Source organism: Hemibagrus wyckioides, linkage group LG24 (genome assembly GCF_019097595.1).
Source record: "Hemibagrus wyckioides isolate EC202008001 linkage group LG24, SWU_Hwy_1.0, whole genome shotgun sequence".
NCBI lineage: Eukaryota > Metazoa > Chordata > Actinopteri > Siluriformes > Bagridae > Hemibagrus > Hemibagrus wyckioides.
Window position 1 is genome coordinate 16232649 of NC_080733.1, and position 23373 is coordinate 16256021.

General features: G+C 38.8%; 2 protein-coding genes and 1 long non-coding RNA gene across 9 annotated transcripts in view; 2 read left to right on the top strand and 1 right to left on the bottom strand.

The window, feature by feature from the left end:
- Positions 1-6614, top strand: arl16 (ADP-ribosylation factor-like 16). 2 transcript variants are annotated; one of them, XM_058377490.1, is made up of 6 exons: positions 1-196; positions 461-519; positions 1790-1906; positions 2137-2252; positions 3015-3196; positions 6476-6614. In XM_058377490.1, exons 1-5 carry the CDS (start codon positions 136-138, stop codon positions 3178-3180), a joined length of 519 nt encoding a protein of 172 aa, XP_058233473.1. In that variant the 5' UTR covers positions 1-135; the 3' UTR covers positions 3181-3196; positions 6476-6614. The 2 variants fall into 2 exon arrangements, with proteins under 2 accessions (XP_058233473.1, XP_058233474.1); XM_058377491.1 differs by lacking the exon at positions 6476-6614 and having other exon boundaries at positions 3015-3802.
- Positions 4493-20116, bottom strand: epn3a (epsin 3a). 6 transcript variants are annotated; one of them, XM_058377484.1, is made up of 11 exons: positions 19810-20116; positions 15203-15957; positions 11886-12004; positions 9394-9471; positions 9003-9086; positions 8111-8197; positions 7693-7831; positions 6473-6640; positions 6271-6366; positions 5945-6181; positions 4493-5319 (listed from the first exon to the last, which is right to left on the bottom strand). In XM_058377484.1, exons 2-11 carry the CDS (start codon positions 15798-15800, stop codon positions 5036-5038), a joined length of 1890 nt encoding a protein of 629 aa, XP_058233467.1. In that variant the 5' UTR covers positions 15801-15957; positions 19810-20116; the 3' UTR covers positions 4493-5035. The 6 variants fall into 6 exon arrangements, with proteins under 6 accessions (XP_058233467.1, XP_058233469.1, XP_058233465.1 ...); XM_058377486.1 differs by having other exon boundaries at positions 6271-6333; positions 9003-9089; XM_058377482.1 differs by having other exon boundaries at positions 9003-9089; positions 19810-20115.
- The window catches only part of LOC131344930 (uncharacterized), a 6469-nt gene continuing 2814 nt past the window's right edge, over positions 19719-23373 (top strand). Inside the window, exons 1-2 of the long non-coding RNA XR_009203416.1 lie at positions 19719-19859; positions 22412-22535. This is a non-coding gene — a long non-coding RNA (uncharacterized LOC131344930). The remainder of the gene's footprint in view (positions 19860-22411; positions 22536-23373) is intronic.

Consider the following 23373-nt stretch of genomic DNA (forward strand, 5'->3'; position numbering starts at 1 on the left):
GGCGTTGTCATGGTAACCACCAGCCGCTTGTTTATCAAAAAAGCTACCTAAATATTTTATTGCTTTACCCATAAAATAGTACAGATTTTGTGTTTTTGAATTATTCTCCAACGGTAACAGTTCCCAGTAACAGTTATGTGCCTGTTACTGGGTGCGACCGGCGTCGGAAAGACTCTGCTCCTAAAACGACTGCAAAATATCCTTACATAGCTAGCTAGCTGACTAGCCGGTTAACTACACGATATTTAGATAACTATTTAGACCTGGTTGTCTTATTTATATGTTTAAAAAAGATAATGTTGAATATTTTTGGTTAAAAATGACATACTGTCGTGCATAGCAAATATGTCATTTACGTCACGCGCTGACGCTAAGCCGTTTCTCTCTTTTAGCTAGTTATTTGGTTAGTTAAATAGCTTAACATTGTTCTAAATGCTGTTGATTCCTAAGCTAAAAATACAGCTGTGTCAGAGGGGCGAGCCTGCTGATTTAGGAGAACCACCCGCTACTCTGCCCACGGTGAGTTAACTGTTTATGATAGAGGATTATTAATGCAAATATCCATTTTTATCAGGTCCACCACTATACAGCTGGAATGAGTAGATACGGATCAGGCAATGAAAAGAGAACTACGATGAATGGCCAAAGGTTTGTGGACACCTGAACATCACAGCCATGTGTTGTGGTACATTGGAAGCCCAAAATTGTCTAGAATGTTCTTTTATGGAGCAGCTGTCCACTTTCCACCATTTCACTGGAACTAAGAGGATCCAGTGTCAATCCCGGGAACAAAGGGTGTGAAGCAGGAATACACCCTGGATGCACACACATTCCCGTCCACCAGTTTTCCAACCAGCACGATCTTTGGAGGTGTGAGGAAACCAAGGTGTGCACAGAAAATATTTGAAGCGACACACTGAGCTCTGGACAAAAAGCTGAGCTCTGGACTGAACTGTGGTGTGACCATAACGACCCTTTCACCATATACACTCACTACATAGGAAGTATGGTTCTTGGAGCTTGTATAACACACTTTTGTCACACCGTCACAGATCTGCTGTTACATCTGTTATCTTGTGACAGCAATTAGTGCCTATAATGAACTCAGAAACTACATTGACCTAATAGACCTTGCTTGCTGTTGTAGAAAGGACATTAATTAGTTAGGGATACATTATTTACTGGTGTCCAGTGTCACCTAAATGAGGACGAGGTTCCCTTCTGAGCCTGGTTCCTCTCAAGGTTTCTTCCTCACATCATCACAGGGAGTTTTTCCTTGCCACCGTTGTCGCAGGCTTGCTCATTAGGAATAAAATAGGGCTAAAATAGTTTAATAATTTAATTTAATAATGTTTCTCCACTTTTGTAAAGCTGCTTTGAGACAAAGTCCATTGTAAGAAATGCTATACAAATAAATAGAACTTAATTGAATTGAACTTTTGCCCAACTTGTATGTCTATTTTGGTAATCGATTTTATACACTAAGCAACAAAGATCATTTTGCAAATAGGTTGGGATTGTCAACAATTGCAAAACAGTCATATATGGATCCCCCCCCACATTTTTTTCATTCAAATATCTATTTTTTTAAGGAATTCAATTAATGTGATTTGTTCTGGCAACATGAATGTTTGTTCATGTACATGTACACCTATCTATGAGCTGAGGTGACTACTATACTTTCTGCCATCATCGACTGATGTGCGTTAGTGTCTAACTGTACCTTAGTAATTGTCCAAACAGATGCATTGTTTAGCTGAGCTGAGCTTTTTTTTTTTTTTTTGCACAGGTAGGCACCAACCTGACCGATCTGACCCTGAGGAAGAGGAGAGTGACTGTGAGAGAGTTAGGAGGCTGCATGGGCCCCATATGGCCCAGCTACTTCAGGGACTGCACATCTGTTATTGTGAGTGTTGTGTATTGCAAAAAATGATGCAAGTGGTCACACAGAATGGAAATATCACAGCTGGTTCAACAATATCACTGCATAATTTATTAATATGCCACACTGTAAAAATGACTTTCAAATGCTGCACAATCAGATAATTTCCTTTTCCCAAATTGAAACAGGAATATACCCTTTTCACACATTCCAAAATGCTTTAGTAAAAATGACACTGTGCTTTTGGTCTTTAGTTCATGGTAGACTCTGCCAACATCACACAGATTTCCTCCTCCTGCATCCAGCTGTTGTGTGTCCTCTCGGCTGAGCCTCTCCGCTCTGCCTCTGTGCTTGTGCTGTTCAACAAGAGGTCAGACTCTGGTTCTTTAATAAGCATTGCGCTTTTCAAGTAAAAATAAACAACCACCATGTTCTCATTGACTCACTGCAACATAAACGGTGAGGTGTAATTTCACCTCATCATTTACTTTCCAAGTCCCTCCAGGATTTCTTGATTTTGCAATCGTGATGCATCGATATTTAGAGGAGATTGCAATTATTTCAAATTACAGCAAATTTGGGCCAGGACATGTCCTGTGACATCCTCACAATACACATGCCTCCAACATTCTCTTCGATTCACATGCATCGAACATGATTACAGCTATCGTAGAAAGTAATTACACGTGTCATCATTGGTAAGAGAAGAACTGTGTGCAATCTCACCTATTCAAATGTTTATTGCAAATTCTGAAAAAAGCAAAATTAAGTATTTTTGGCTGCAACAATCACAAAACTCAGTGAAATCCTTGAAGGACTCATTCCCAGTAGCTCTTAGCTTAGAGATGAGCACAGGAGGAATCAATTTACCAAATTAGACATTTTTGTTGACTGAGGCCTCAGTTTAAAGCGGCTTGATGAGTGAATTTACTTATTGATTCAAACATTATTGCATGTATACATCACACACTTAAATCTAAATATTTGTTCATAAACAAGATTCTTCAATTTCCAAGTCACAGGCTGAAAGATGTAGGAAAGAGCAATCACGGTGGAATCAGTGTTAAGCAGTCAGGTTGTATTTCAGTGTTGCAGCTTGCTTGTTGCAAAAGTTTTCTCATTCTCTTTCTAGTGAACTCCCATGCACCATGTCACTAGAGGAAATGAAATCACTCTTCAGGATGGATGAAATTATTGCCTCTGCACCTCAGTCAATCACGGTTTTAGAGCTCAGTGCTCGCTCTGGAGAGGGCCTTCAGGATGTGCTCAACTGGCTGGACTCTACTCAACCTGACTGACCTGGACGACATACAGGTCTGATAGCAGATCAAGGAACATACTAACACACAGAACTTAACCTTACATAATGACACAAACATCTGGGTTAGGATCACACCACGGTTAGGACAGCTTAATGCAGCAGAAATGATCTAATCCGCTCAACATTTCCTACGATGGTTCACACTTATGTGGCTGCTGATGTGAGAAGAATAATTTAGTTCTCTTTGTGAAGACTGTGATGATGCTTGTATATGACTCACAGCAAACAGTAAACTGATGTAATATTAAATAGTTTGCGCCAATTTTCACACTTGGCCTTTTGATCTGAAAATAGTTTGATCAAGGACACACACGAGACACACGAGAACTCCAAAGAGTTTCGGTCCACCTCCAGTGGCCGCATTCGACTTAACCCAAACCGTTGACCAATGTCCAACCATAGTGTAGGAATGAAAACCAATGCATTATTCAGAAAGAACAGATAAATAAATGTTTCGAATGTTTTCCACAGGCCATCAGATTGAGATAAAACTACAGGTGTACATTAGACTAAAGTCTCACAGAATGCAGTAAACAAAAAAAAAATGCACTAGCAAGATGTTTTTATGATCAGATGTAAAGCTTACTGTACAAAGAACAACTGCGACTGTATGATGTGTTCACAGAATTCTTAGTAACTTTCTGGTCATGGGTGCGGTGTTTTAAACAAGGCTTGTGTATATTTTGGGAAATAAATTAAAATGCTAACAAAATTTTATTAGAATTACTAATTAGAAATCCTTACAGGCAGATGCAAATAAAAGCAAAAAAGTGGGAATACTGTAGCTGAGGCTGAACTGATATATTGTGCTAAGAATGGCCACTGTGCTCACACAGGTCTTTAAAAATCGAGTTTGAATCTGAATACAGATATCTGAAGCACTAAAAAATACAGGTGCAGATAGTGTTATTGTGTTACGTGACCTGAATGGATATTGGGTAGAGACTTGAGCATTCAGGCCAAGTGTGAAAACACCTTATTTAGGGCTTTTTTTGTTTTGAATAAAATATTTTTAAAAAAATGTTTTAATTACTCATGCATTAAGGGATGCAACTCACGGAGCACAACCATGAAGAAAAATAATCATACATTAGTTGACAGCAATTTCCATTGCTATATTTGAGGAGAAATGTTTTTATATTTCCATAACAGTCTCTTATTCACACATTCTGTTAGTAGGTCATCATTCCACACACAGTAAATTCATTCCCTTCAAGAAGTGTGTTCACTTAGCAGCCAATTTCATTGATGGTTCAAGAGAAAAACAGATTGTGGCCTGGTGTTATATATCTGGTACACTGATTAGACATCCTTGACCGAATGAATGAGCTTCATTATCCAGATGGGGCTGTTGGCTAGCTTCCATGCTGTTCTGCTCATCAATATCAGTCATATGTAATGAATAATGAAGCAGGAAAATGGAACAGGAAGTCACCAGGGTGTATGTAATACTTAAAGAAGTATTACTAAAGCATGTCTAGAGAGCTTGGTGAAACAGTTGTAAAGTTACTGTACATTACAGAGTAGGTCATGGTCCAGTATTTAAAAAAAAAAAAAAAGAAAGAAAAATAAATGAAAGAAATGTGGGCTATTTGCTTATATGATTATAAAGACACATTGGTTCTGTAGTTCAGATGGATACAAGAGGATAAGTAGCAATTGCAAAGAGCTCTGAAAACAGTTAGCAAGTATAAAACAGTGGTGTCATTAATTTGGACTATATTCCAGTTTAGATCCAAGTCTGCAGTTAATTCTTCACTCTGTTATAAGCATTGTTACTCAAGCCAGCAAGCTTACATTCAGGGCACATGAAGCTCTGCTCAAGCCAGGTCTCAGAGGAAAGGGTTCTGACTCTGATCTGGCTGTCCTTGTGTGGAAGTGGATGACAGGGGGAGCAGTGGTTGAGGCAGGTTCCCAGGCATGTTAAGGTGTCCCTCTGAAGGCTGGGTGAAGGAGCTAGGCAAGGATAAAGGCTGATTGCTCGCAGGCAGAGGCAGAGAGGTGCTGTATTGCAGCGAGTTGGGAGCAGCGGACGTGGAGCTAGGACGCATCTGATTGAGTGTGAGACGTGGCTGCTCGCTTTGGAATGGATTTGTGACGGAAGGAGCACTCAGACCTAAAGGAAGTAAGAATGAGAAACAACATCAGGGATTCCATGCAACTTTACAGTAAAAAAAAGTCCCATACAATTGAGGTAGGGATAAAAGCAAGACAGTAGCATAAATTGTGGAATAGATGATGCATCAAGTCAGTGTTCCAGTCTCTTCCTGTCTCTTAGTGTTTTGACATGGTCCTGAATATCCAACATAACAGTAGTTGTTTATGATTTTCAATCATCCAGGTCAAGCTGAATGACTAGTAGCAGTTGGTATTGGAGAAGGGACTGGTGTTTCATTGGTGTTTAAACGGGTATTTATATTCATTTATATAAAAGTATTTTTATTGGACTGAACAAAGTCATTGTAGGAGAAGTAATCAATATAGAGGAAAAAAAACAAAGTTCTCCATAGTTCTACAACCAAACCTTCACCATCTGAAATAAATGACCTGTTCAGGCTTATTTAGTCGCTAGTTAAAAGTGATGACGTGAAGCACCAGTGTGAAATACAGCCAATAAAACTGATCAGCAATAGGTTAAGCATTAAAGGTAATGTTGTTCATGTTGTAGTTCATGAAACCTTTGAATGGAAACATCCATAATTCCAATCTTAGTGTGTGGTGAAAAATCTGCTTGGTCTTACCTGTTAAAAACGGGTTTAAGTTTTTAGGAGCGTTATTCGGCGGAATCAAGGAGTCGAGATTGACGAGCGAGGCCCCTGCGGCGCCCAGGAACGCTTCCGGAGTGCCACAGGTCCGAGGCATTGGCTCTGCTAAACTTTCTCCCAAACGAGATAGGTCAAATAACTCTGGACTTCCCTCACTACGGCCATTCACGTGCACCTGACCTCCATCCATGGCATCATCAAAAAGATCTCCATCTAAAAAAAATGACAGTTACAATAAAATGAATACAAAACATGATCATGAGCAAATGAATGTTAGTTTACTAAGTAAAGGCTAATATTACCTGTGGGGCTCCCAGGTCGTGGTGATGAGCCTTTGACTGGGACAGCAGACCTTTTTTTGTCTGCTGTTAGAGGAGAGAAAGGATCTATTCCTTTGGCTGATAAAACAAAGGCACATATATACATACAGATAATTACATACATATGTGTGTGGAGATGTAACTCATGATATTTATTTTGATTAACAAAGCGACTTGTTTATACCAGGGGCAGCAGTTGGGAGCCAAGACTGACTTGAGGGAACAGGACTGGTGGCGTTCTGAGGAGCTTCCCATGGGTCAGGAGGACGTGACTGATGGTCCCAGGGCTGAGAGTGAAGACTGGAAGGTGCTGCCCAGGAGCTGCCAGGACCTCGAGCTGAGGAGCTTGGCTCTGTTTGAAAACATGGCCCTGAGATATTCTAATAGAGTATTTTATGGTTCCTTGAAATATGCTTTGTTTAATGACAGCACCATTGTCCTCAAATGTAGACTCAGAAGAACAACCTACCATACCTTTTCACCCTGTGGTTTAAAAAGATTTTGTTGGGATTACTGAAGCTACATCATTTACATCACAGTTTTCATAACATTTTTCATTATTACGTGTTATTTGCCAAAAATGTTTAGTCACTATTAGTCATTTTGGGCCAATTATAGATATATGTTTTATTCTAGTAGATCAGCTGTTAATATTTGCACTCTCATCAAGGCTTATGGCTTTCCTTGTTGGAAATTTTCTTTTCAAGTGATTTTGACAGAGCACAGATTCCTCAAATGAGAATGATTAAATAAAAAGACTTGGTTAAACCTGAAATAATTTAGATAAAATTGACTAATCTCTTAACAAGATTTCAAAGTTTGTCACTTGGCAGAAGGAAACAGAAGAGCCTACATCCAAGGATAAATCAGTGGGCAGCGCCTTCTTCATAGTGAAAACTTGGGTTAGGATTAGGGTTGTTATAAACTGGGTTCATGAAAAATCATTTACCGCTAAAGTAAAAGTTTGTGAACAATCAGTGCTGTTAAACATTTATTTGTAATCAGTACTGATAAAATAAATGTTATTAAACTGCAACCAACAATTTAACTAATTAGGAAAGAAACTATGAATTGTGTATGGGTGGTACAAATACTCCATGTGAATGTATTTTCACCTCAGCTGGTGTTGTTAACCCCTACATATTTATTCATCATATAAAAAATTATAATACACAGGATACAATTTAAGGATCCAAATGCTCAGACTCTTTAACAGACTGTAACTGAATTACTATAAAAAGGTTACCATTAAGTGTGAGAAATTCATTCATGATACAAAGGATAATCATTTAAGTACAATTCAGTTATCATCATTCATCAAGCCTAGTAGTCAAGGGGATGTCTTTTTTTACTCTTTAATCAAGATTAGAGAATGTATGGTAATGAGTATGTGGAGAACATTACCCAGAGAATCCCACGGGTCAACCCTCAAAGGTCCCGCAGCCTGCGTGTGACCTCCAGCTCCAGACGAATCCCATGGTTTGTCACTTGGTGGCGCTTGAGAGGCCGGAGCAAAAATATCCATGAGATCCAACATGGCAGACTGCCAGGGGGGAGAAAGTAGCACTTTTAGACAAGAGATATTTTTATAGGTCATTCCTCACTGCTCTGCATTCTTGTGGTTGTATGAAAAAAGGGGCCATTCAGTAACTGCAGAGCCAGGTATGGTTTAGAGAAGGTTTAATATTTAATAGCACTAATTTATAGCCCATTATACATTTATTCTCTAGGTATAGATGGATGGTACTGTTAGATAACTGTATGGAAGTAATGAGTGATGGTCAATGATCAAGGTAAATGGCTAACTGTTGTTGGTTCATACCCCGCCTGCTTTGGCTTCCATTTCTCGTTTACTCTCTTCAAGAGCTTTCTGGAGCAACGATTCATCTCCCTGGCGACTTCGCTCCTCCTGGCAACCCACAGAAGACACATGGACACAAAAGACATGTCAAGTGCAGTCATTGTTCTGAATTTTGTACACACAACATGCCTGCCAATTCTGATACAAGAACTTAAATATGAAAAAAAGAGAAAATATAAATAGGTTAAAAAGCACCAGTTTCAATGCGTTTGCTGTACAGAACTAGAAGTTTCCTGAATGTGGATAATGCAAAAAAAAATCTTACATAAGTATAAAAAGATAGGCTTAAAATCTGAAGTTGATAAGGAAAAATCATTAACAGTATTAGTTACTTATTATTAGTTACAGCTTCTAGGCATCTACCGTGAGCAGAAATCAGTATTGTGGTTCACTCTTGGTCCATTCTTCTTGCCTAATCATCTTCAGTTACCCATGGTTATAAGGGACTCTCTAGTGGACTTGTATTTTAAAAATCCTCAAAATTTTTTTAAAAGAATCAGGTCAGGGAAGTGGTTAGGGCAGTGTAAGATCTTGAGTTAGTTTGTCTCTACAGTATGTTTGGAGTTCTTGTGATGTTGAAACATACCTCTCCTCCACAGATACAGCATCTTAGTAGATAAAATGAAATCTTCTCTAATAAATCTCTCCAGTCATGTTTTCATCAATGACCTGTAATGCCCCAGTACTGAATGCAAAGAAGCAGCTCCATATCAGCTCCCACCTACATACTTTTACTGTGCGTATGGTGTTCCTGAGATCAAACTCTTTCTCTAAGCTGAATTCTTTCCAGAGTTATATTTTTCTTTAATTATACTTATTTTCTCCTCACTGTATGTCCAAATAGAGCTCATACCTGCTGATGTTCCTCCTTACTGAGGTTCAGAGCAATCTGGAGCTGTGTCTCTTCGTCCATGTCCAGAGAAGCAGCAGGAGGGGGCTTCTTCAAAAAGATATGGAGAAGACCATTAGCTTATGACAAAACTATTGGTGACTCTGTCATGCATGCATGGACAGGTCAGGCCCTTTATCAATAACAGATCTCTTCCCATTAATCAGAGAGAGAGATGCAACACCTACTGGTTAGTGAAGCACAGAGACATGCATGCTCCAATAACATTCACGGAAAAGCCAACACACATGCAGCATGAACCACAAAGACACAGACATGTCAGTGACACAGTGCGGCATTGGGCTGTTTGAGCACAGGGGAGGTTAAGAAGCAGTCAGTACTGGCAGTGCAGTACCTTTTGGGCCTCCTCCTTGCTGAGGCTCATTGCAATCTGGAGTTGTGTCTGTTCATCGATATCCACAGGAGGATGTGGCTAAAGGAAATGGGTAAGTCATCAGATGTGTGCCAAGCTACAGTGACTAATTTCTCTTCAACAACTTGACTCGTGACAAGTTAACTAATTGATTTATATGTATTCTACGGTTTCTCTAATATCGATGTAACAAAATTATATGTAAACTCTATGGTTAAACCATAAATGTTGTGACACAAACCTTTTTCCACCAACAGTGGAACCAAGAACCGATGACACCATTTTCATGCCACAACCTCACCTCCAGCAACTCGTGAATTATTTACAGCACAGTCATTAAAGCCAACATGATATTGTTTTTACCCTATTTATGTACCTGATCATACTCTGCATAATTCATTCATCACAATTCACTCAGAAGTCTGCCACAGTAATCAGTTACAAAAGTAATATTCTTTATGACCTCTGTTTTGGATTGTATTTTGAATAAGAGACACTGTTTTCATTTTTGCTTCATGCTTTAGTCATCTGATCATTTTCCTGTTTGCTAGGCTTTTTAAAATGTTTTGGAAATACCCTGAACCTTGCTGGAAGCAAAAAATATCCTCACAAGTAAACTCAAACAACTATACAAATATATTTATTTATTAAGATATTTCCTAAATAGTCAGAAGTAATATCAGAGATGAACTCAAATTGCAGCAGAGAAAGGGTTAAAAATATAAATATGTATAGACAGATATTTTTTAGCACCTAAAAGTAAGACTTAAAGCCAGATAGCACTTAAAGACACACACGCACACACATACACCGATATCATTTACTCTGTCAGTATGCTCTCACGGAGCTGACACATGAGCACTGAATCAATGCTCCAGTCCATTCAAGCATTTTCAATCCAGCAAAATCCAGAGCCTAATGCTCGCTTAGTGCATGCTAACAAACACAGTGTCAGATCATTTGGACTTGTGAACTGCTAAGCTTCTAAGCTCATTATTTGAAAGTGCATCTGTATACATTTAACACCTTCAGACATTCATAGTGCACTGATATATTAGCTGCATGTATAAGCCAGTATAGATGCAAATTAATACCTAGCCTGTGGCTACAGTATATGAGATTTTCAGAAAACAAAATAGGGAGGAAAACATATAGACATCTACTCTGTTTCAATTATAAATGCAGGATAAAAAAGCCCTGCACTCATAGAAAAAAGTTAATAAATACTAATGGATGTAATAATGAACTAAACTCCTTAATCTTTAAGTAATTATCTGATATACTGATTTGCCTACAGCATTAGTTTAGTATTAAGAAATATTGTATTGCATATGTATAGTAAAATATTGTAATGTGTTTAGGGATTTTGGGGCTTTTTTATAACACAGGCCTATCTTTAGTCTAGTAAACTAGTCTAGTCTAGTAAACCATCTAGTAAAGTTGTGTGGAAATACATGTGTAGGCCAAACTGTATTAAACCGCATAAATGACCAGATGTATTCCCAGCACAGCTGACTTACTGTTAGCCACGCCCACAAATCTCCATAAAAGGCAAAGAGCTGAAATCTTCGAAAAGATGACTAACCGGTGAAAGAACACCTCCTAAGCACAACATGCATCAAATCTTCCAATAACAATATAAATATGAAACAAATATGATATAAAACAAAACTGAACAAATTTTAATGCAGCTGTGTAGAATGAAATAAATGTGATTTAAAGTTGTAATCTGCACATAGAAATCAGTTACTAATCACCAGTTATACGATCTGAAACATAGAGTCTCATTATGTGACAGTTTTTCTGAACTAACTACATTTTCACAAATTGTTGTGAAAAAAGCTTATGTGAACGATATCTAGAAACTTAAATCAGCCCACAAAAGTAAGAATGCGCAACGTCAATAGCTTAAAGGATTAAGTATTTGATCTATCGTTTAGCAGAAGAATAACACAGCTTGAAACTAACATCCTGAAAGTGCATGATCTTACTTCTGAGGATTGTTGGGTGATAAAAAAAAACAATGATGTAATCAATATCAGTGTCTTTTGGCAGCAGCTGTTCAACATCTGTCTCATCAAGAGCCAGATTCTCAAATCTTGCTTAGACTTTGTAACTTATAGTGATAAACAATTGTGACCTCAACCTGAAAATGTTCTGCAACAGTGCACTTTCTTAAAAAATTGAACATACTTCCATTCTATAGTTTAAACATGCAAGTAACCAAATGGTGTCCAATTCTAGTCTTTACATAAATGCAAGTATTCCATGCATTCTGTGTTACTGTGTCTGTAGTGCTGGTCCTGCCAGTTTTTATTATATAACTCATTATAGCAAATAGAATGGATTTTGTATTTAGGATGTCTGGGGTTGCTTTATGATGATAATCTTACATTGTTATTATCTCTCCCATTAGCAGACTGTATTAGGCAGAAAGAGAAAGAGAAAGTATGAGCTCTGTATGTGATCCTCACCCTTTCGCTCTCCTCTCGGCTCATGGCCAACGCCAGCTGCAGTTGTAACTCTTCCTCACCACTGGTCTGTGGCCGTGCCTGCTCCAGCTCTGGGGCCAGATTAGCGGGTGGAGTGGACACTGGGAGAAAGGAGAGAGAGATAGATGGAGAATGTATAGAAAAACATTTGAATTTCTCTATCAGAAAGTCATGGTATTGAGAGACAGTATAGCAGTGACTGGGTCTGCATATTAAGTTTGTAGCGAGCACCCAAATGAGTGCGGCTCCATGCCCGGGTGCCTCACTCACTCTGGTAGGAACAATGGGGTGCCTGTGTAGGGCAGTTTGAGGTGCAGTAGTTATGTGTGTGTGTGTGTAGGGAGTGTTGGTTGTTATTCTCTGTACAAGCTCCACAAACACACATTTGGGTGGTACTAAACGTGGCAAGGCTGGCAAAGAGGGTCTTAAAGCCAAAAGCCAGTGCAGCTGCCAGAGGAGTATACCTGTAGAGTAGAGTGTTATCCCCATGTTTAATCCCCAACCAATTTAAGGCAATATTTTTAAACCTATCAACTAAAAAAAATAAATAAAAGACTTAAAACTGTACTGTAGCCTTCCATTTCCACTTCCATTTCCATCTGGAGAACTGGATGTTTTTTAGTTTTTCACATCATTCTGTGTAAACTCTGTACTATGTGGGAAAAATCCCTGAAAATCAGCATATTCTTAAATACGTAGATCAGGCCATCTGGTACAAACACAGTCAAAGTCCCTGAGATCACATGCTTTTCCTTATTCTGATGTTTGATGTAAACATTACTGTAACTGAAACTCTGGAACTGTCTATGCATGCATTTATGCAATGAGCTGCTAAGACATGACTGGCTGACTGAATGATAGCGTGTATTCATATGTTGTTCCTGCTTATCATCTTTCACATCTTCACAGAAACTCTAAAGAGGGGAATTTACTAGAGCACAACAGTATGGGGAAAAGTTGAATGGCAAGAAGTGGCTGCATGGTGTTGAAAGACTGGTGTGTACTAAGATAAGGAAAAAAACAGAGAAATAGGAAATCAAATTTGTTTTTTAGCTCTGTGTGGTACATGACAGTACACTCTTGGCCTGTATACAATCATAGCATCATAGCCATTCTGTTTCCTTGGAAAGGAGGCTAATTCTAGTTGCTATTAATGGAACAGGTTACTAATTGAAAGGAAAATGCTATCGCTCCTGTCAAACTTTAACCCATTATTTCTTTGCCGGAGGGGTGGAAAAAGCATCACAAGCTCTTTCTGTACTGTCCATGAATATAGTTCTTGAACATGTATCCTGAACATTACAGCCCACCACCTTTTTTCTGTTAGGTCACAAAATGTGTGGCAAATCTGGAAAATCCAGTGGAGTAGATTGTGAAACTAGCTGCTCCTTTGGAAACGAGGTCATCCGGTTCTAGGATCATGTTCTACAAAGTATGCAAAGAATGAAATCGAGCAGAAAAACCCAATGGCTCAGAACGACTACTCTGATGGGCTCTGACTGTAATGCCCTATACACACATACATACACAGTGCCTTCCTGGCTCACTGGCATGTATAGTGGAAAAAAATTGAACAGACGTGCTACTAAATATCAGATAAGCTCATGACTGACATGCAAGCATTGCACATCCAAGACACCAGTGCAATCACAGCTCAGAAAGAGCTTCTCATGCAAAAATCTCCCATGGACTGAGAGTCTAAGAAATATAATCACTCTTTATAAAGTATACAAAAATACTGCGAAAAGTGAAAATCAGACGTTTTTGTTCGGATGAGACAGAAAGCAAACACCATCAGCAAAACTGTACACAAGGAAAAGCCTCCTGTAACATATGGTGAACCGTTGAAGCTTTGGGGCTGGGTTGTGTCATAAATTATACTGTTGCCTCCAACATGTGGTTAGGATTCATCTGTAGACAGAAATCTCATAATAATACCCTCAAATATGCATCCAAATGAACGTCTGCCTGGATACAAAATCAGCATGAACCTTCTAACCATTCTCTCTAGCCGAAGCTTCACTACGTATCTGACATCAGGGTTCTGATCATTTTAAATCTAACGTCTTCACTTCTAAAGATTAGAAGTCTAAGCTCAAAATGTGCATGTGTTACTGATTTTTACTCAAGGGTGCCAATACTTCTGAGTTATCTCTATGGAAAGAATGCAGTTGAAGGTACTGCTGAAACACTGCTGAAACTCGTGCTCACCACAGCAAGAGGAGAAACCAAAAGAATCTATATTCAGGTTCAATTTGAGAAGGAAATAAAAACAAACAATAAAAGTCCAGGTAATTTCTGCACTTCTAGTATCAAGGTCACTTTTGTATTATTTTTCCTTTTAGTCCTACCCTATTTACAGTGGTCATTTGTTACAATGTTGTCTACTGTATTGTTAAATAAAGATGATGATTGTTAAAAAGGATGATGTGCATTGGTTTATTTACAAAATAATTAGTAATAATTAAATGTAGGTGTTTCCTGCAGAAAAAACAATCAAGACATAATGGGAAAATTTTATAAGGAACCAATGCATTTAGTCACAGCTTTGCTGCTTGGCCGCTATGCCATGAGGCTCTCGAGGCCTGATCTAAAGAAGGCAGTGAGTGAGATCTGGCATAGAACAGACATGCCAGGAAAAAACAGACTTGGTGGATACAGAAGAGGCTTGAAACAGTCTTGTATTTGTAAATGTTGAATTCTCGAATCAAGATTGTTCAGAAAGTGTTGATTAATTTTAGTTATATAACAGCAGCTCTGTAAATCTGGCAGTAGTTCAAATGCTAGCCTTATATTAATGCATTCGTTCCACACGTTCCACAACAGGGTGAAGCATTAATAAATAAAAACTATAAAGGGAATATAATCCACCTCCTGTCGGCAGCAGCTTCTGCACTACACCACCCTGTTTTTTCCTATAAAGGGAAATGCCAAATATTGAGCTGATTTTTTCCCCTCAAATTTTTTTCTTCTGTGATCTCGAAAGAATGTCTATGAAATCCGACACACTAAATATGACTAATGTGAAGTCAGTAAATAAAGACCAAGGATGCTTATCATATACTTGTGCTGCTCCAACATATTTGCTGTGACACATGGGTCAGTGATCACACCATGCTTTGTTGATGAAGGTGTATTAACCTAAACTTGGTGTGTGGTTGTCAGTGCCTGAGCTGCCCAGCCCTGCGTTAGAGCTTCACAAAGCAGAGTTTCCTACTTCCTGATAAAAGTAAACAAGACATAGTGACATGCATGTGTGATTACTCACTACAAATCTATTCATAGTGTCTCTTACTCACAGTTGTAGGAGGAAGGTGAGCCTCGAGAGCGGGTATACGTGTCCCCATAGACGGCCGCCATGCTGGGTTGGCTGGTACGGCTTCCAGAGTAGGGTGGAGGCATGGAGCTGTATGCCATAACACTACCGGTATGGGCTGTGCGTTCACGTGTCGTCTGAGCCTGGCTCCTCTCTTGCTTCAGTTTCTCCTTGTCTTGGAGCAAAGAAACTAGCTGCTTGGCCTTCTCACGCACATTCACACCCAGGTCCTGGCCATCACGGTCTATGTACTGGAAGTCCCGGAGTGTCTGGATTGCATGGATGTTCTCCTTGCATTGCTGAGCCACGCGCTCTGAGCCAGTCTTCACTAGATAATCCAACAGCGTCAGGGCCTTGTAAACGTGACGCCAGTTCTTGCCATGGTCATTCATGCGCTTCCAGATGATACCCATAACCTCGGCGAAGGCCACCACATTGAAAGTCAGCTCGGCGATCTCCATCATGAGTGAACCGGAAGGACCCCATGGGTCATTCGAGGTCGCCTCTCGCACTTTGATCTCCGCCTCTGTGTAGTTGTTTACTATGTTTTTTACAGAGCGGCGCAAGGACGAAGTCGTCATGGTGTCTTGATCAACGTTACTGGGACAGTGTTGCCTCTCTGCCCTCTTCTGTAAGAGAGCCTAGGGGATAGAGATGATTCAGTGTAGGTCTGATGATTGAAGAGTGCTATGCTGCCCAAATTCAGCACTGTACATCCGATTCCACAAGGCTATGAACCTAGTGAAAAAACAAGTAGAAAAACACCAAAATATTAGAATTCATACTAAGCAAACTCCCAGTGAAAGCAGATTACCCAGCCATGAGTAACTCTGTAGTTTCCTGACAACATTTGAGAACCTCAGTCAGAAAATAACCACCCACCCTCAAAAAACCATCAAATTTTTTAAGCTATACAATATATTATTTAAGCAACAATTCTTTATAATAACCATAAAACCAACCAACTCTGTGAATGTAAAATGGAGCACTTCTTTAGGAAAGCATGGGCACAATTTAAACAAAAAAAATTATATATGAAACTGTCTGCACAACATGGAAATGTATATTTGGCCATTAGCTGTGTGTCGCAAAGTGCCATTTTACCAGCATTGCAATCTGTATCCATAAAGGAAGATTCCCATAATAGCTTATGGTAGCTGACTGGCTTAACCAGTTTCAAATATGCATGTGTAAAAAACAGTACTGGCCATATAGAGGTCGAACCGTAAAGGTTTCCCTTTCAAGTCTGCAGCTTGTGGCAGTCTGGTGAAAATGTACCAGATAGAAGATGTCGGGTTATGCAAATAGAACAAAACCATCTAGATAAAAAAAAAGGGACCTACAGATAAACACCTTGAAATTTTGTTTAAGTTGACAATAAACCTTATTAAAGGTTGTTAAACAGGAAGCAGCAAGTATACTATCCCATATTTAACTTTTTATCACAGCAAAATGGTGATCCTGGATTTGTCATTTCTTCAAAGCTGTTGCCAGACTGGTTACTAAGACAGAAAGTCTGTCAGCACGAACGTTCAACTTAAACATGATTAAAATCACACACAGTTTGTGAGCAGTACACTGTTGGAAAGGAAACTTTTGCTGGTGTCTCCAGGCTTCCGTATCATTCGTGTTAGTAATTTTTGAACAGCTGATGTGACTACAGTTTGCATGATTTGGATTTTTGTTATATCTGCCCTTTCCAAAAAAAAAAAACAGAAAGGGTGCTGTTATCTCAGTCAACATCCATCCATCCATCCATCCATTTTCTAAACCGATTGTCCCACACAGGGTCACAGAGAACCTGGAGCCTATCCCAGGGGTTTGGGGGCACAAAGCAGCAGACATGCTGTATTTGCATGACAACCCATCACATGGCACAACACTACGACTCTTGTAGAAATGCCAATCAGCCTACAACACATGTCTTTGGACTGGGAGAGAAAACTAGAGTACCCCCAAGGAAATCCCTGAAGCACAAATAGAACAAGCAAACTCTGTGCATGCAAAGACAAAAACTGAATGCCCAACCTGAGAATTGTAAGAGAGACATGCATCTGTGCCCCCCCTCAGACAACTTAATCCAGCTAAACTAATCCAGAGGTGCTACGTTATTGTGGTGCTGTGAGCAGCCATATTGATTTGATATCACATGCTAAACTTGGGGCTGAAAGACCTTCCTGACATCCCAAGTAGGCAGTCCAACTTGGGGCACAGTGTTTTCTTTGGTTTTACCTAGGTGGAAGCCTGAAACTCTGATTTACGAGTTCTAGTCAAGCAGAGTACAAGCTCTGAGGTACAAGCTCCTCAGTTCTGTGGATATAAAACGCTTACTGTAACTAGAACCCGACTTCACAAAGTCTTCATTCTAAATAAGCCTGACAAAGAAGTTCTGGCTTAATGGAATGAATGTGTAGAGCAGGTGAGCTTTACAGGCAGATTATAACAGCAGTCTCAGCAGACCGCCTGAAGGAGAAAGATCTTTTTGCGATCGATTAGAGAGCACATCCTCTCTGTGCATTGTGATTATGTGACTGATAGGTGCTGCAGTTACAGTTTATTAGAAAGTTGCTCCAGGACCCATGATGGTAATGGTTAAAAATGTAAATGCTGTGACTAATTTAATCTACAATATATATATATATTTTGTCCATTAATACTGCTTCAGATAACATCATGATGAGCCACTGTTCCCATAATGCACTGTGAATGTCACTGTACTGCATCCCACTCCACTTTTAGCCAGTGTCCACCAACATCTGTCACATAACTGACATAGTATAATATTTAGATAAATATTTGTAGTTTCTTAGATTATTCCTACATGAGTTGTATGTTTACATAGTGATCTTTTCAACAAAAATGGCAAACCAATCCTAAAATAGTATGATCCTTTGCCGACCAAATACTTTTTTAATAAATGACTTAGGGTTTGTTTGGTAGCGTATACCATAGTATAAACAGCCCTTTCTGGAGATTTAAAAAAGTGAATAAGCTTAGTTGGCCATCAGATGAGGGTTGGGAACGCTGATGAGGAAAGGGATAGTGTTGCACAGTGCAAAGTCACGACCTTGACATCACGACATTTGTCTTGCACCGAGGTACAAATTGGGCACCAGTCGATATGTTGAGTGTACTTCTTAGTGTACATCTTAGCGTTGTTTTACTTTTAAGGTCATCCACAAAACTGGATCAAATTTAGGGGATAAAATCCACATTCTGCCAGAGATAAATGTGCAGCAACGTGTTGCAACGTAAGAGTTTGTTAGCTGTAACATACTCAAAGTTCTCCATAAAAATAATTTTGTATAAAATGGGAATAAGAGAAAGAACACATTTAAGCCTCTCTGCTAAACTCTTTCGGAAGGATGTGCTTAATAGTAGGTAAAAAAAATCATTGATGTTTGCTAACAAAATTACTGGCAATCACTGTATCAGTAATGTGGTACTGCTAATGGGAAAAAGAGAATAAATTAATAAGAAAGAATTCATTTGAAAACAGTCACTGCAAGCAACAATACTGATCAGGTTTTTGCAATGTTCAATACTCAGAGAAATGTGTAGAATTTATCGTGCCCCATTAGCCCTGTGCAATAACCTAGCTTTTATGTACTTAATAAAACCCATGACGGTGTTGTCAGTTACATTACAGCAGCTATAAAACACTATCCTAACTTGAGCATAAAGCACCTTTAACAGGAAAAAAACAGCTTCTGAGCTCCATCAGTATTATACATTATTAAATCGTACTGATGGTGTATAAAGATAGCTACGTGTTTTCAATCAATCTAAAACAGACTGAAAAGTTCTTTGAAAAGTCACAAAACTACCAATTTGCACAAACTCTACCCTTTTCAACAGGAATTAACTCTATATATTCTCAGAGTGTTGGACAAGGGGTATAATGTGCGGAAACTAGGACAGCCCAAAACACACCAACAACACACTAATGAGCGTTACACACCCGGTGGGCGGGACATGTACATTATGGAGCATTTTAATTGGATGGTCACAAAACTAGTACAGGATGACTCATAAAAAATCTAATTGTAATAATAATAATAATAATAATAATAATAACAACAATAACATTTTGTCTCGATGTGCTATCATATTAGGTTTAGGTTAGAAAAAAGATGTGAAACACTAAACAAATAATAATTTTACTTAAAAAAACAAAGTTTTCGAGAGAAGTGAAGTTAAAACTCGCAGCCCACCCCCGCGGTCCGTCTCTCTCTCTCTCTCTCTCTCGCTTTGTATTCTTGGAACTTTCTGATTTATCATTATTATTAGTTGTTTTTTTTTTCTAATAACACCCAAGTCTGTGTAATGGCAAATCACCCCACGGCACTTGATTAAATGTTCACATCTTACCCGGCGCTCCATTCACTTCCTCCAAGCTTGTGGTTTGTTTTGAGCTCCAATTCAGACACAAAACCTAAACTGACTCCCAAAGCCTCGTTGTGAGCCAGCACTGCGTCAGAAGAGCCTCAGTGACTCAGCTAAGCTAAGCTAACCGACTTTATTCTTTCCGGTGAAAAGATGAAATAATAAATGTAACTTTGCATATTTCCCGTTTTTTGCCCTCCTCACCTCCTCTCATCATGGCTCGTCACATCCGTCCCAACTTCAGGATCCTGTCCGTAAGTGCGCAACCTTTCCACATCGCCCCTGTGCTGTTCTTCCTCCCGATACTTTCCGCAACACACACACACACCTAACACACACACACTGAATACTGTCAGGACTCGGCGGTTTTCTAGTTTCAGGATGTGCTCTGATTTTTTTGGGGTGTGAAATAAAGAAAAAATACGACTAGCCTAAACACCTAGGAATCTAAAGCTTGGAAAAGCAGGGGAAAGTGAAGTGAGGGTGTGGGGTAATAAGGAGGGAGGGAGGGGTGCAGAGTCAGCCATTAACCCCTTATACACCACACCATTCCTCTCTCTCACACACACACACACACGCACGCTGAACAACTGGACAAGGTTGCCAGATTACTTAAATACAATTTGTTGTTTGCGTTTGATTATATCTACCACATCTAAACCATTTACCTGATGAGTTTGTGTATCTTTGTACAAAGCTTAGGAAAGTCCACTTGCATCTACATAAATATATTTTTTTCACTGAGGATGGGTGGTACACCAGTCTTTTTTCTTCTTCCATCCATCTTCTGTAACTGTTTTATGCTGACAAGAGTACTGGTGGGGGCAAAGTCTATTCCACTATCCTGGGAACACTGGATACATTTACATTTCTGGCATTTGGCAGACATCCTTATCTTATCTCATTTTACACAACTGAGCAATTGAGAGTTAAGGGCTTTCACTCAAGGACCCAGCAGTGGCGACTTGGTGGACCTGGGAGTCAAACTCACAACCTTCAAATCATTAGTCCAACACCTTAACCACTAAGCTACCACATCCCCAGTATTTAGATTCTAGTTAATTGCAGGACACCATACATAATCAATAATGGCAATGATGCAAATCCAATATACCTACTAGCATGTTGTAACTGGAAAGTGGGAGGAAGCCCACTGAACCACATGAACACGGGAAGCATGTGAATCTCAGTACAGACAGTAACCTGAGCTCAAGATTGAACCAGGGACCCTGGAGCCATCAGCCATAATGATAATGATGATGATGATGATGATGATGATTATTATTATTAATAGTAATAGTAATAGTAGTTGTTGTTGTTGCTGTTGTGTGGTCTCTGCTGAAATGTAAACAAGTATATAGGAAAAATATATATACAAATATAAGGAAAAAAGACAATCTGGCAACACAACTTGGCACCAGTCCTGTTGGGTGCAGGCAGTAGCTCTCTCTCTCTCTCTCTCTCCCCCTCACACACACACACACACACACTGCATGTGAATGTGCAGCGGCACAGGACGGCTTCTGAAATCATTCTTTGCTAAAGTCATACATTGTTGGCAAGTGAATTTAGAATTAAAGGTTAAATTAGATGTGTTAAAATAGAAGTTAAAATTTATGAGGCTTTTTTTTTAAAAAAGACATAAATGTATTTAAACTTGAATGTCCTTTGATTTTTAATGTGAAATGACATGTTATTCATGGCATAGACATACCAATTTATTATAATGAAATACTGAATTAAAACTGTATACCTATAGTGACACATTAGATATTTATTTAATTCATTTCATTTGTATTAATGAGCTTATTAATGACGAGCCACTCATAAACAATTATGCTCTTTTTTCCCCTCAAATGAAGCAGATTATTTTTTTTGTTGCTGTTGTTCTTTGGCCTATACATTTTACTGGAATGCGAATGTACACAGTGGAATGTGTGAAAACTGGAATATCAAGGAAGAGGGAGCAGGAAAGGCGAGCTCTTAGATAACCAAAGAACACACTCCTGAATCATTTTCACCGTGCTAATTATAACTGTGACTTTTTCCCTTGTTACACATATGAAACAAATATGCTGTGACGTGTGGTCAAGACATAGGCGGAAATTTGCTGCTTTGTTTGAAAAACTTGCGTGTTATAACAACAACAACAGTAATAATAATAATAATAATAATAATAATAATAATTATTATTATTATTATTATTATTATATTAAAAATAATACTAATTATTTTAATGTAATTAAATTTTATTTTATTAATTATTTTATTTATGTTTTTATAAATGTATTAATTGTATTAATTTATTTTGTTGTTTTATTATTATTATTATTATTATTGTTGTTGTTGTTGTTGTTGTTGTTGTTAATGTTATTATTATTAGACATTCTGTACATTAACATGATTCGAGGAACCCACAAGGCCAACCATTCTGCCTCTGATTACATGTCTGGGAGCAGTCAGATGTGTCACATGAATAATAACAGTGTGTATTTTTTTCCCCTGAACCCCTGGGCGTGTCACCTTGACTCAAGCTGACGGATCCTGTTGGTATTTTCTTGCTGGCTTTTAACTCTGCACTCAGGCAGGAACATGCATTTTTAATGTCCATAACGTCATTTCATCCTCTTGTTTCCTTTCCTCAGATTCCTGCACTGGGACACAGTTGGTAGTCGTTGTTCCTTTTCGGGGATTTTCACACAGTCACCCCTCCCTACACACACACACACACACACACACACACACACAGACGCTTTTTTTTCTTCTCCTGAAAACAGACTCCAATTTCTTTGTTTCCCAACAAAAGCAGGGTGACGTCACTGGAGCGAGGCTAGCAGACAGACGTGACGGGTGAGGGTCGTGTAGACGGAGAGGTGGAGCAAAGAGAGGAAGTGCTGCACAATGCTGACAATGCTGACATCAAAAAATGTGTGAGTTCATTCACAGCCTAGACAAACAAACAGAATGCACCCCCTTACAATATATAGTTTTGTTTAAAAAAAAAGCATCAAAGTTGCTGGCTATCTGTGACCAGCTCTGAGGGCATGTGAGAATAACAAGAAATTGTTTGCTTGTGATTGATGGTGCGAAAAAATGAATCAGTGGATGAGATAGGAATTTCAGCTGAACTCAGCACGAGCTGTCTGAAACCTGCTTACATTGGTGCCCTCATGTGGCTATACACATTTATTGCATATTTCCCCCCCTTATTTACTGTTTATTTACACTTGAGTGCAAAGGTTTTTGCACTTTGAAATAATGAACACCGTGTATTAAGAGGGTACAAAGCTTCCTTTAATAATCCCATGTAATACAAAATATATACATATACACAGCTCTGGAAAAAAAATAAGAGACTACTGCCAAATAATCAGTTTCTTATGTTTTTTTCTTACAGGTGCATGTATCGGTGCGATTTTTCCTGACAATATTTCTCCTAAATTCAAAGTATAACTATTGTTATTTAGAGTGTATATTTAAAGGAAATGACAACACATCAAAATAACCCAAGATCATGCAGTATTTGCAGAGCTTTTTTAACTCAAATAAAACAAAATGCAAATAATTTGTAAACAAATTGTGTTAATGCTTTGTCTAAATAACATTAAGAAATCAGTATTTGGTGGAATAACCCTGATCTGCATGTATTTTGGCTCCATGATCTCCACCAGTTTTTCATATTGCTGTTGGGGAACTTTATACCACTCTTTTTGCAAAAAAGCAAACAGCTCAGCTTTGCTTGATGGTTTGTGACCATCCATCTTCCTC